The following is a 15,936-nucleotide window of genomic DNA, read 5'->3' as shown; positions in this document are numbered from 1 at the left end:
TTGTGCAGATGTGATACAGATGTGATAGAGATTAAAGCTACAGCAGGTCACTCACCTGGACTGAGGCTGTGTCCAACGGTAACGGTAACGGTAACGGTAACAGGGAGGAGGGACAGGACGCAGAGGGGAGGGGGCTCCACTAGTGTCAGCAGAACCAGGAGAACCAGGAGGAGAACCGCTAAGATCCACAGTGGACTTTTTCTTAAATGGGACGGAGGATTAGCAAAAAAAAAACCGCGATATTTAAGCGAAGGACGCGCGTTACGCAACACCGAGAATCAGAGAGAGAGAGAGAGAGAGAGAGAGAGAGAGCACACCCACATCCTGACCGTGTGATCAGGGTGTTCCATCAGAACAACAACAACTACACACACACACACACACACACACACACACACACACACGCACACACACACACACACACACACACACTCTAAAGGACCTGTGGAGTTCCAGCAGAAACAAAAGGTGAGACTATTAAACTAATAAACAAGAGCTGTCCTCACGGTTCGATTCTCCTGATAACGGTTTGATTCCACGATTCTTTCTGTTTTACTGCGCATGATCACTTTTTCATTGTAAGTGAGTGACGTCACACCGTGGGAACCTTTCATAATTGGACGTTTTTAAAGCCATGTATGTTTGCACAGACGTATGAGGCGCCGATTGTAAAGCTGCACGTGTTAAAATAAAAAGTTGCTTTTTACAACATTTAGCAACAAAACACATTTTAAAAACGTATTTGCATTTTTTTACATTACTTTTGACCAGTTTCATAGCAATATTTATAAAATATTTTATTCTGTTTGAAATATAATGTCAATGTTAATCTATATTAACTAAATGTTAGATCTATATGTTACATAGTAAATCTAAATGTTCAATCTGAATGTTAAATGTTAATTCTAAATGTTGAATCTAAATGGTAAATGTTAAATATTAATTCTAAATGTTAAATCTAAATGTCACGGGTGAAACTAAATATTTATCTCATTTGCAAATTCACCAGAAGTACCAAATTAAAGCTCACATTTTACATTTAGATTTTAAGGTAAAGGTAAACAAAGCGTTAACAGTGATGAGTCAGGTGATAAAAACAACCAACAGGTGGCAAAAAATGGTTCAAAAGTGGCAAAAACATGGTAAGAAAAGAGTGAAAAGTTACTAAAATGGGCCAAAAACAGTCAAGAGTGGCAAAAAAATGACAAAAAAAGGAAACAAGTGGTATGTAATGGCTAAAAGTAGCTTACGTAAATGAGCAAAATGTGGCAAAAAATAGTGAAAAAGGGCAAAAATGTGAAACAAAAAGAGGCAAAACTTAGGGAAAAAAGTAATGTTAATTATTGGGCAAAGGAGCTTATTTGGATGAAAAGGGACAAAAAAAAATGGTGACAGAATCAATAAAATATAGATAAAAGTAAAATGGACAAAAATGAGGAAAAAGTGAAATTTATTGACAACAGGAGCTAAAATCTGAAAAAAAACTAAAAAGTGTCAGATTTTTTGAAAAAGGGGCAAAACTGAGAAAAAGGAAGTTGCAAAATGAGACGAAGAAAACGGTAAAAAGGAGTTAAAAAGTTTTCCCCTTTTTTCTGTTTAAATAATAATTAAAACATAAAGATCCACATGTTGAGAATCACTGACTTAATAACAGTTTTATTATGGTTTTAGTCAATTAATTTAAATGTAATTTATTTCATTTCATTTTAAAACCCTCCTCCCCTTTTTGTGTGTAACAAACACTCATGTCGTGTGTGTTTTCACAGCCTGTGTGTTGTCTGAGGGTAAAAACTGGGACCAGAAGTTTAGATGTTTGGGTGTGAGTTTTTAATAGTGTGTGAAGATGTGAATTGTTCCAGGAATTGTGTCTAAAAAACAGAATAACTGCAAAGTTTGACATTGTGTTTGTGATATAAGTATTTGTTTAATAATAATGACAGTAATATAAAGTGTTATAAATGCTGACGTTGTGTGTGCAGGTGATGGCTGTGTCCGTCTCCAGGGATCTGACTGTGGAAGTGTTGCATGATGGGAACGCTGTGAAGCTGACGGACAGACAACAAGCTCTGCACACGGCTATACACAGAGGAGAACCCAAGGCTCTAGGGGTAATTCATGTTTATTTGTATTTCACCTTTCACAGAATAAGTACAAATTGCTTCACAAAATATGATGGTCATAAAACAACTCTTAATCCACTAGAATTAAAACGCTTTCTGAAACCAATAGGTTTTAAAAACATAAACAGAATGAAGTGAGTGTAAGAAAGGCAGAATTACGTTGTAGAGCGTTGATGCGACGGCCTGGAAGGAGTGATCTCCTCTGGTCCTGAAACGAGTACGAGGGACCATGAGCAGGTTCTGATCCAGAGACCTCAGCCTCTGAGAGGGGGTACAAGGACACAACACGTCTCTAATGTAGGAGGGAGGAGCCTGACCATGCAACGCTCTGAAGGTTAGCACCAGGGTTTTAAAATGTAAACAAAAAGAGCCAATGAAGAGCTTTTAGAATGGAGTAATATGAGTCTCTCTGTTTGTGAGTCAGTGACCTCACCGTAGAGTTTTGTACCTGCTGAAGATCAGACCTTTTTGTTTAGACAAGAACATAAACTGTTACAGTAGTCTAAACGAGAAGACACAAAGACGTGGATAATCATTTCAAGATCATCTCTGGACACAATTGTTCTAAGTTTAGAGATGTTCCTCAGTTGGTAAAAACACTTCCTTGTTAGTAGTTTTGAGTGATGCTCTAAGAACATCGTCAAAGATAATGTCTAGATTTCTGAGGTTTGTTTTATTAGACAAACTCAAGTTGTTCAGATACTGGTGTCATCAGGAACAATCACCAGCATCTCCATTTTGTCTGAGTTTAGTTGGAGGGAATTTCCACCGAGCCATTGTTTAACTTGCACAAGACATTTCAGCAGAGAGCTTCATTTCTGGATCTCAGAGGTGTTAAAAGAGCAGTAAAGCTGGATATCATCAGCAACATCATCAAAGCTCTGGATCATTTTTCCTAGTGGAAGAACATAGAGTAAGAACAAAATCAGGCCCAAAACAGAGCCCTGGGGAACCCCACACAACAAGTCAGACAGGATCTGATTTGCAGAGACTAAAGCTCCTCCCCCATAAGTAAGAGAAGAACCACGTAAAGACTGGTCCTGACATTCCGACCAGGTCACACAGTCTGACGGTGTCAAATGCTGGAGGTGTAGAATATTGGATCCACAAAAAGAAGACTTCATTCTGGTTACCAGAGCTGAGACTAAAAGAGGAACAAGCTCAACAACACCAGGCGTGCAGGGCGAGAGCTTTGGAGTTGATCTGTAATATTCTGGATTTTTTTAATAGAAAACTTTTGAAAATCATTGTTGTCAGCTTTACAACACACAGGTGTGGGAGGAGCAGCAGGACAAACAATAGAGTTGATGACATCAAACAGTACTTTAGGTTTTTTCTTATTCAAGGTGATCAGCTGATCTGGCATTTTCTATCATTTCATTTAAAGAAGACATAAGTTTCCTAAAGTTAGGTAGACTTCCATAGTGTGTGTGTGTGTGTGTGTGTGTGTGTGTGTGTGTGTGTGTGTGTGTGTGTGTGTGTGTGTGTGTGTGTGTGTGTGTGTGTGTGTGTGTGTGTGTGTGTGTGTGTGTGTGTGTGCGTGCGTGCGTGCGTGCGTGCGTGCGTGCGTGCGTGCGTGCGTGCGTGCGTGCGTGCGTGCGTGCGTGCGTGCGTGTGTGCGTGCGTGCGTGCGTGCGTGCGTGCGTGTGTGTGTGTGTGTGTGTGTGTGTTTGTGTATGTCTGAGCAGAGGTGTAAAAAGTACTATAATAATAATAATTATTATTATTGTTATTAATATTTTACAGTAAACATCTCATGTAAAAACTTAAAAAGGTTCAGTACATTATGTTTAATCTGATTGGTCGGCTGATGATGTGATGCATTTGATTGTTATCTGGTTATTTAATTTTTTTCTTGTTTTATCATTTCAAAACAAAAAATAATAATTTACTCAGTATCCGTTGGGTGTAGAAATGTAACTAATTACTTGTTTTAAAACATACTTAAGTACAAGTAAAATTACTTATTTTCAAAACTGTACAATTACCCATAAGAGCAACTGAATGTGAGTAATCCATTACTTTCACCTGTACAGGTGAGTCAGGTGATGCTGGGGGTCATGGTGATGTCATACTCCCTCCCTCTGCTCTTCACTGATGTCACTCTGGTTCTGTCTGTGGGCGTGCCCTGGTGGAGCGGCCTCATGGTGAGACCCCAGAGTGGTCCTGGTCCTGGAGGAACGCTGTCCTGCATGTTTACACGTCTCCCTGCTCTGTCACTAACATGCAGGTCAGCAGCTATCCAGGAACAGATGTTGGTACTGTTGCTTTAACCCAGGAGTGTCAAACTCATTTTCATTCAGGGGCCAAATACAGAGCAGTTTGACCTTAAGTGGGCCACAGATTACATGCTGGAAAACGAATCATTTCAACATTAATATGTCCTAGTTTGCACTTCTACGTATACATAAAATACAAAATAAGTGCAGATAACAGTAACAACAGGATTTCTATTTAATTAAGAGAAATATTATGACACAATTTAAGGAAAATGCAAAAAAAAATGTTTATTTTTGACAGTTTAACATTATGAATTACTGCAATTGTGGGATAAAAGCACCAGGAAAACTGTGAGAACCTGCAAATATTGTTAAGTTTGATTTGATTCATGTTTTCTCTGTCATTTTTACTTTCTACTGCGGGCCGAATTGGATGCTCCAAAGGGCCGGATTTGGTCCCCGGTACCTTGAGTTTGACACGTGTTGTAAGATATTTAACATGACTATTATAGTCTGTGATGTTTCAGAAGAAACCAAACAGGCTCATGTAGCATTGGAACCTTATCCACTTTTTTCTTTCCGTCGTCGTTAACTCCTCCCACACAGTTTGTCTGATTTTGACAAATAATTTCTCAAAAAATTCAGAAAGTTCCCGAGATTTATGCTTGTAACTTTTATTATTTGTAACTTTTTAAACATATTACATTTTATCAACTGATTTCAACCTTATTGCTAATATTCAGCTAATGCTATTGATAAGTGAATGCTAATGCTAGGCTAATGCTAATGATAAGTGAATGCTAATGCTAGGCTAATGTTATTGATAAGTGAATGCTAATGCAAGGCTAATGTTATTGATAGGTGAATGCTAATGTTAGGCTAATGTTATTGAAAGGTGAATGCTAATGCTAGGCTACTGTTATTGATAGGTGAATGCTAATGTTAGGCTAATGTTATTGATAGGTGAATGCTAATGGTAGGTTAATGTTATTGATAGGTGAATGCTAATGTTAGGCTAATGTTATTGCTAGGTGAATAGTAACGCTAGGCTAAAGCTATTGATAGGTGAATACTAATGCTAGGCTATTGTTATTGATAGGTGAATGCTAATGCTAGGTGGCTAATGTTATTGATAGGTGAATGCTAATCCTAGGCTAATGTTATTGCTAGGTGAATGCTAATGCTAGGCTAATGTTATTGCTAGGTGAATGCTAATGCTATTGATAGGTCAATGCTAATGTTAGGTTAATGCTATTGATAGGTGAATGCTAATGCTAAGCTAATGGTATTGCTAGGCAAATGTTAATGCTAGGCTAATTCTATTGATAGGTGAATACTAATGCTAGGCTAATGTTATTGATAGGGAAATGATAATGCTAGGATAATGGTATTGCTAGGCAAATGATCATGCTAGGCTAATGCTATTGATAGGTGAATGCTAATACTAGGTTAATGCTATTTTGAGGCAAATGCTAATGCTTTGTTGGTGCTAATACTAGACAAATGTTGATGCTAATTATAATGTTATTACAAATGCTAGCTAATGATAGTACTCGATAATGCTAATGCTAGCTAATGCTAATGCTATTGATAGATGAATGTTAATGCCAGGCTAATGCTATTGATAGGGGAATGCTAATGCTAGGCTAATGCTATTGATAGGTGAATGCTAATGCTAGGCTAATGCTAGGCTAATGCTTTTGATAGGAGAATGCTAATGCTAGGCTAATGGTATTGCTAGGTGAATGCTAATGCTAGGCTAATGCTCTTGATAGGTGAATGCTAATGATAGGCTAATGCTATTGATAGGTGAATACTAATGCTATTGATATGTGAATGTTAATGCTAGGTTAATGGTATTGTGAGGCGAATGCTAATACTTTGTCGGTTCAAATACTAGATTAATGTTAATGCTAGCTAAAATTAATGTTACTGCCAGCTAATGCTAATGCCAGCTAATGTTAGTTAATGCTAATGCTGATGGAAATGTTAATGCTAGCTAATTTTAATGATAATGGTAGCTAATGCTAATGCTAGCTAATGTTAATACTAGTTAATGTTAATATTAACGCTAGCTAATACTAATGCTAATGCTAGTTAATGCTAATTTTAATGGTAGTGCCAGTTCATCCTCATTTTAATGTTAATGCTAGCTAATGCTAATTAATGCTCATGCTAGCTAATGTTGATGGTTTTGTTAATGCGAGTTAATGCTAATGCTATCTAATGCTAATGGTAGCTAATGTTAATGCTAGTGAAATTACACTAAACATGTTTTCTTGTTTCCAGTTCATTGTTGCAGGATCTGTTGCGATTGTCTTAGACAAACACTGCACCATGAAGCTGGTGAGTGACTCCGGCTGTGTCCTAATAGTCCCTCCTATTTCCTTTCCTATCCACTTTTCCTTAATCCTGGAAGTGTTTAAGTGCCGGCCATGACAAGGAGTGTTCCAATTCTCTGTGAGCTAAGGAAAGGAGGCTCAATGCTTCCTTTATAACCTCCTTTAACCTAGGAAACACTGATGCATCCTTTACCAAAGGAGACCACATAATGATGACCCACAATTCATTGCAGCAACAACATTTAAAGGGACCCACTCATCAGAGTGTTCACGTAAACTCACCATGACATAAAACAGACATTCTGTGGTTCTAGATAAACGGATCAGAGACATTTTTATCCACCTTATGTTTTATTCAACATATTTAATTCACCTAGGAATGCTTTGTGTGGTTCTACATGTGTATGTCTACAACATTATGTAGGCCTATATCTGGCATTAATGAAACTATTTCATAAAATCCTACTTATTTTGTATTAATATTGGTTAGTGAGTGTGATCAACCATTCTCAATGTGACGTTCTTTTAGTTTAGCTTTAGTTCCTTGTAGCCATGGTAACCTCTTTTCCTTTGATTTACATTCAAACCTGTGATTTATGACATTATATCAGGTTAAACCAGGGGTGGGCCACTCTATCACAGCAGGAGCCACAAACATATGATTGTATATGATCCAAGGGCCACATTAATATACATGGCATTATTTAAAATAATGACCAATCAGAGCAATAATACAAGGGGATAAGTTTTTAGTCATTGTGTGTTCTTGTTATTTTTTTGTGTTCTAGGTGTAATTTTGTGTATTTTTCTGTCATTTTCTGCATTCTTGTTAACAATTCGTGAGATTTTCGGGATCACTTTCTGTATTTTCCTGTCATTTGTGTAATTTTATGAACAGTTTGTGTGTATTTGGAGCTATTCTGTGATGTGTGGTCATTTTAAGTTTTATGAGTCATTCTGTATGTTTTTGTGTATTTGTGTACTTTGTGTATTTTGTTAGGTGTTATATTCCTTTCAACTTCTTGAAATACAATTTTTTGGGGAATTTATTTAGGGAGCTGCAAAAAATTAGACTGAGGGCCACATGTGGACCCCGGGCCGCCAGTTGCCTATGTCTGGGTTAGAGGCACAGGGGAAAGTGTTATAAATGTGCTTTTAGTCCATTTTAGGAAATGGCAGACATCACTAACCGTATAATTATTATTAATATGTATTAGTGCGGTGCCCGTCTGAAGTATGTATTTATATAGTGGAAGCTTTAAGCTGATATCCAGAGTTTCTGAGAAACGTCTCGATGTCCCGCCCTAAACAGCATCACTTCCTCCCTCTGCCTCTGCTAATCTACCAGAAGCCACGCCTCTACTTTTCTGCACGCGCATCACAGAACATAACAGGGTTGCATCAGGTCATATTAATAATAATAATAATAATAATAATAATACATTTTATTTAAAAGCGCCTTTCAGAGCACCCAAGGACACTGTACAGGGCAGTCATTAAAATAAAACAGCAGAATAAAACAGGGTACAGTGTTGGTGTGGTGAATGTGTGACTAGATGCAGAAGGATTGTCTGAAGAGGTGAGTTTTGAGTTGTGATTTGAAGAGTGGGAGGAGTCTATGGTACGGAGGTTAGTGGGGAGCGAATTCCAGAGCTGGGGGGCACAGTAGCTGATGCTCTGTGCCCCATGGTGATGAGTTTGGCCGGAGGTACAGAGAGCTGGAGAGTGGAGGAAGAGCGGAGTGTGTGGGCAGGGGTGGCGATGTGGAGGAGGTCAGATATGTACGGAGGGCCAGGTTATGAAGTGCTTTGAAGGTGATGAGGAGTATTTTGAAGTTGATCCTTTGTTTTATGGGAAGCCAGTGAAGTTGTTGTAGGACGGGGGTGATGTGGTGAGTGGAGGGGGTCCGTGTGATGATTCGTGCTGCAGAGTTCTGGAGGAGCTGCAGTTATTAATATGTCTATGCATCAGGTAAGAGCCATAATCATATTTACTGTTGTTGTTTCCGTGCACAGTTCCACATTCACTTTGATTGACAGACTCAAAAACAGGAAGTAGAAGCCTATTGGCTGGGTGCAGTCAGAGATTGTTTTCCAACTTTATAGGGGTCTATAGGATGAAGGAGGGACTTATATACATCAATGTATATGAATGATTACTGGCAGTAGATCATAGTAAAAGACTAGTTAGAGATTTTTTCACATTTTAAAAGAATCATACATAAACAGATTTCTCAGAAACTCTGGATATCAGCTTAAGTAGAGTTGTCAGTTATGTACAAATGAGTGTTTGAAGGTTGGATGTACAAAGAGGTGTACATACTCTGTACTCTAGTGTAAAATAGTGTGTGTGATTTATCTGGTTTAATTCTATGAGACATGATCATGATTAATTGATAAATAAATAAATAAATAAAGTTTGTAACAATGTTGTGGTTTAGATAGAATCTGATAAAAGACAAATTCATACAAATAAAAGTATTTATTTAGCATTTAACATTTTTTAGTGCAGGGGTGATTATTGTGTGTGTGTGTGTGTGTGTGTGTGTGTGTGTGTCTAGCTCCAGGGCTGTCTCCTGGTGACCTCTGTATCTCTGCTGTTGTCTCTTCTCTCCATCATCATCTATTCTGTGGACATGGGTTTAAACCCTGAGGTTCCGTGTGTGAGAACCAATAATGACAGCTGTGATGAGGAACATTATTCTACGGTGGGTGGTTCACACTCAGGTTCACACGCTGCAGATTTAACTCCAGAAGATCAAAAACTTCCAAACTTTTTAGAAACTCATGTAAAATAATTTCATCAGATAAATCAGGTTTGGAGCCTTAATATTTTCATTTTATATTTTGGTTATGATGAAATTAATTAATATTAGGGTTACTATTTATTGGAATATAAAACTATTTTTCTTTATACGACTTCATTTTTATTTTGGACCCAAACTTTAAGTTATTTCACCACTGGTGAATATTTTTAATCATTTACATGAGGTTATTGCAGCTTAGCTCTGTGTCTAATAATAATTGATTGTTTATTAGTTTTTCACTAGTAATATAACAAATATTAAGAACGTTGCATCAGAAAAAAACATTTTTTCATTGAATTTATTATAAACACATTTCTCACACGCACACACACACAATATCTACATTTGAAAAGGAAACAAATGAAATTAAGGCTCATTAAAGCAGGGTTCTCAACCTTGGGGTCAGGACCCCATGAGGGGTTGCAAGACACTGGCAGGGGGTCCCCAGATACCTTCAATTTTTGCCATATTTTTGCTCCTTTTAATGTATTTTTGCTACATTTTTCACATTTCTGACATTTCTACATCACATTTTAATGATTTTTCTACTTTCCAGACATGTTCATCACTAATAAACCATTTCTACCACTTTTACACCTAATGTCACATATGTTGACCCATTATTGTCACTTTTAACCACTTTTCACCAGATTTCATGATTATATTTTCCAATTTAACCACATTCATGATTTGTCATGCCCATTATTTGCCAGTTTAAAATAATCTTTTCCTACTTTTTATCACTTTTTCTGTCTGTTTTTATTCACTCTAATTTACAACTTTTAACCATATTCTGTGGTTTTTTTAAAATCCCATTTCACCTCCTTTTCCACCATTTTTATTCACTTTGAACCATTTTATTAGTGATTAAAACAATGATTTCCATCTTTAAGATGACTATAATAATAATAATAAACGTTCCTGGATAACAGTGGATATTATTCAGATGAATAAATAAATGTGGTTATCACAGATTCATAGAACAATGGACCATCATTTTACTGACTTTATGGATGGACCCCAAAAATCTCTCCCCTTTATTCCCCCTTATAGATGGTCCTGTCTCCACATGACTGTTCTTCAATGTTCATGTCTGTGTTCAACCACCTTCAGATACAGTGGGGGTCCCTGCTCTCTGGAACCTTTATTTTGGGGGGTTCCTGGTCTCTGGGACCTTTATTTTGGGGGGTTCCTGGTCTCTGGCACCTTTATTTTGGGGGGTCCCTGCTCTCTGGGACCTTTATTTTGGGGGGTTCCTGGTCTCTGGGACCTTTATTTTGGGGGGTTCCTGGTCTCTGGGACCTTTATTTTGGGGGGTTCCTGGTCTCTGGGACCTTTATTTTGGGGGAACAGGTTGAGAACCAGTGTATTAAAGGACACTGAGAATAATAATATCAGAAGCAACAATGTAAACCAAGCCATAAGATGTTGGGGTTTGTGACCCATGTCTCTTCCCTGATCTCTGACCTGTGACCTGTGGCCCCTCCCACAGAGGCTGAGCAGAGGGCTGAAGGCCTGCCTCCTCCTCTTCACTCTGGCTCAGACTGTGATCTCCTCCATCCTCTGTTTCTTCCTCTACAGACAAAGACGAGGCTTCGGACTCTACGCTGTAAGATCTACTCATACTTTCACACTTCTTCACCCACAGCAGGTTCAGTGTTTATATATATATATAAATTAATATTATTATAATACTCATGTATGATAAGTGTACAATGCACACTACACACTGCACACTACACACTACACAATACACACTACACAATACACACTACACACTACACACTACACACTACACACTGCACACTGCACACTACACACTACACACTGCACACTACACACTACACACTACACAATACACACTACACACTACACACTACACACTGCACACTGCACACTACACACTACACACTACACACTACACACTACACACTGCACGACACTCAATACACAATACACAATACACACTGCACACTACACAATACACACTACACACTACACACTACACACTACACACTACACACTACACACTGCACACTACACAATACACAATACACACTACACACTGCACACTACACACTACACAATACACACTACACACTACACAATACACACTACACACTACACAATACACACTACACACTGCACACTACACACTACACACTGCACGACACTCAATACACACTACACAATACACACTACACACTGCACACTACACACTACACAATACACACTGCACGACACTCAATACACACTACACACTGCACACTACACACTACACACTACACAATACACAATACACAATGCACACTACACACTACACAATACACACTACACGATACACACTGCACACTACACACTACACAATACACACTACACACTGCACACTACACACTACACACTGCACGACACTCAATACACACTACACACTACACAATACACACTACACACTGCACACTACACACTACACAATACACACTGCACGACACTCAATACACACTACACACTGCACACTACACACTACACACTACACACTGCACAATACACACTGCACACTACACACTACACGACACTCAATACACACTACACACTGCACACTACACACTACACACAATACACACTGCACACTACACACTGCACGACACTCAATACACACTACACACTACACAATACACACTACACACTGCACACTACACACTACACACTACACAATACACACTGCACGACACTCAATACACACTACACACTGCACACTACACACTACACACTACACACTGAACACTACACACTACACACTACACACTACACACTACACACTGCACGACACTCAATACACAATACACAATACACACTGCACACTACACAATACACACTACACACTTACACACGACACACTACACATACACACTACACACTGCACCACTACACCAAGACACATACACACCTACACACTGCACACTACACACGTAACACAATACACACTACACACTACCAAGACACACTACACACTACACAAGACACACTACACCTGCACACTACACAACTACACACACACGGCACGACACGCAATACACACTACACAATACACACTACACCACGGCACACTACACACTACACAATACACAACTGCACGACACTCAATACACACACACACTGCACACTACACACTACACACTACACAATACACACTACACAATACACAATGCACACTACACACTACACAATACACACTACACGATACACACTGCACACTACACACTACACAATACACACTACACACTGCACACTACACACTACACACTGCACGACACTCAATACACACTACACACTACACAATACACACTACACACTACACACTACACAATACACACTGCTCAATACACACTACACACCACTGCACACTACAACACACACACTACACACTGCACACTACACACTACACACTACACACACTACACTCAATACACACTACACACTGCACACTACACACTACACACAATACACACTGCACACTACACACTGCACGACACTCAATACACACTACACACTACACAATACACACTACACACTGCACACTACACACTACACACTACACAATACACACTGCACGACACTCAATACACACTACACACTGCACACTACACACTACACACTACACACTGAACACTACACACAATACACAATACACACTGCACACTACACACTACACACTGCACGACACACACTACACACTGCACACTGCACACTACACACAATGCACACTACACACTGCACACTACACACTACACGACACTCAATACACACTGCACACTACACACTACACACTACACAATACACACTACACGATACTCAATACACACTGCACACTACACACTACACAATACACAATACACACTACACACTGCACACTACACACTACACACTACACGCTACACACTACACAATACACACTGCACGACACTCAATACACAATACACACAATACACAATGCACACTACACACTACATACCTTACACAATACACACTACACAATACACACTACACACTATACAATACACAATACAATACACAATACACAATACACAATGCACACTGCACACACTACACAATACACTACACACTATACACAATACACAATACACACTACACACTACACAATACACAATACACACTACACACTATACACTACACCCTGCACACTACACACTACACACTGCACACACTACACACTATACACACTACACACTGCACACACTACACACTATACAATACACACTACACAATACACACTATACACAATACACACTACACACTGCACACACTACACACTATTCACTATACAATACACACTACACAATACACAATACACAATACACACTACACACTACACACTATACACACTACATACTGCACACACTACACACTGTACAATACAATCTACACACTACACAATACACACTACACACTACACACTACAAACTACACAATACACAATACACAATACACATTGCACACTGCACACTACACACTACAAACTACAAACTACACAATACACAATACACAATACACACTACACACTGCACACTACACACTACACAATACACATTGCACACTACACACTACACACTACACAATACACACTACACTCTACACACTGCACACTGCACAATACACAATACACACTACACAATACACACTGCACACTACACACTACACAATACACATTACACACTACACACTACACAATACACACTACACTCTACACTCTACACACTGCACAATACACAATACACACTACACAATACACACTGCACACTGAACAATACACACTACACACGTTTCTGCCATCAGAAGCTCCGCCTTCAAACAAACTGACAGCCAATCAGGAAGCAGCTGAAAGCATCTCGTTAGGCTGAGACGTGCAGCTTTAGCAGATTAAATGATCCATAGATTGAAATCTTTTGGATTTATAGATTATATGTGATTAACTATTGATTTGGAAACATTCGACCTGGTTTTACTTCCCAGTGTAATTATTGAGGAACTATTAACATTTAAAATGTAAAAAGATGCATTATGTCAGATTATATCACTATTATTATTAGACACTTATGTAGAACTCTGTTAAATGTATTTATTGTTTATGTCAGTGAAATAAACATATCTGTGAAATAACACGAGCTGTTCTACGTTATGGACTCATGACTTGAGGAGCAGTGACTTGTTCCATCCTCTGCCTTTAAAGCTCCAGTGTTCTGCTGGTTTCACACATTGTTCTAAGAACTACAACTATATAGTATTTCAGGTTTATTTTCACCAACTTTCCTGTTTTCTGGACTTTTTGCCTCTGAAAAGTCACTTTAATGATGCTCCTAAAAACAAGCTGTTTTCTGGGCCTTCATGCATATGCATGAGTGGGCGTAAACACACACACTACTTCAGCAGCAGCAATAAATCATCTTCTTCTCCTCACCTCTACTGACCACAGGAATATTCCATTTAAGACCATAGTTCGTTGTTCAGTCCAACTGCTGCATTGCATTGGGTCACAAACATGTCAGATCAGCTCATAAAGGAGGTGTAATGGCTACTAAAAATGGAACTGATGTGAGCACTCTTTGGTTTATCTATAAACTGGATTATCTATGTACTGGTTTATCTATAAACTGGTTTATCTGTAAACTGGTTTATCTATAAACTGGATTATCTATAAACTGGTTTATCTATAAACCGGTTTATCTATAAACTGGTTTATCTATAAACTGGACGTAAAGATATTAACTGTAATATCAACCTGCCTTCGCTATGTTTGTTTTAGCTGTGAGGTAGTCTGAGAGGGAGGAGCTCACATTCTTATAAGGTAGGAGGAGCCAGGATTGAAAGGAGGAGGAGTTTCCACTTTTTGACGTAATATTGGGACAAAAATCCAACTGTCCCGTTTAAAGCTGACTTTTTTCATAATGTGTAATAACAAGGGAGGAGGAAACAGAACTATTTACACTTTGTTTGTCTGAATGAGGCTAAAGGATGTTTATCACTGTAGATAAACTAATTATAAAGTGTTTTTTAATAATATCACTGCCCCTTTAATAGAAATAACTCTGACTTTCTGTTTTTAATCAGACTCTCACACAAGCTGCTCCTCCCAGTCCCACAGAGCTAACAGCTCCCAGTGTGAGTGAGTGATGCTGTGGACCAATCAGAGGCTGACAGGACACCGATTATCTCCTGATCATCTACTGATCGATCACTAACAGAATCAACACGTCGTTACATCACATAAGATGCTTTTAACTCATGGGAATGATTATTTCTGAAAGATCAGTGGGATCTTGTGTTGTTGCCAGTCAAACATTTCCACATGTCCAGATGTGAGGCAGATGTGAGGAAGTGAAGCTGCTGCCTCAGGATCTCTGAGCTGAGTCAGCAGGTTTCCAAACACAGGATGA

The 15,936-nt window shown here is 38.7% G+C and overlaps 1 protein-coding gene across 1 annotated transcript in view; it reads left to right on the top strand.

Moving 5' to 3' along the window:
• The window catches only part of tmem176 (transmembrane protein 176), a 16,108-nt gene continuing 172 nt past the window's right edge, over positions 1 to 15,936 (top strand). Inside the window, exons 1-8 of the mRNA XM_028443279.1 lie at positions 1 to 371; positions 406 to 468; positions 1,980 to 2,108; positions 4,157 to 4,267; positions 6,629 to 6,685; positions 9,242 to 9,388; positions 10,980 to 11,096; positions 15,611 to 15,936. The exon at positions 15,611 to 15,936 is cut by the window's right edge and continues 172 nt beyond it. Coding sequence (XP_028299080.1) covers positions 207 to 371; positions 406 to 468; positions 1,980 to 2,108; positions 4,157 to 4,267; positions 6,629 to 6,685; positions 9,242 to 9,388; positions 10,980 to 11,096; positions 15,611 to 15,673 — 852 coding nt within the window. The 5' untranslated portion in view covers positions 1 to 206 and the 3' untranslated portion in view covers positions 15,674 to 15,936. The remainder of the gene's footprint in view (positions 372 to 405; positions 469 to 1,979; positions 2,109 to 4,156; positions 4,268 to 6,628; positions 6,686 to 9,241; positions 9,389 to 10,979; positions 11,097 to 15,610) is intronic.

Source organism: Gouania willdenowi, chromosome 1 (genome assembly GCF_900634775.1).
Source record: "Gouania willdenowi chromosome 1, fGouWil2.1, whole genome shotgun sequence".
NCBI lineage: Eukaryota > Metazoa > Chordata > Actinopteri > Blenniiformes > Gobiesocidae > Gouania > Gouania willdenowi.
Note: the sequence above shows the minus strand (reverse complement) of the source record. Positions and strands in the feature narration are given on the sequence as shown.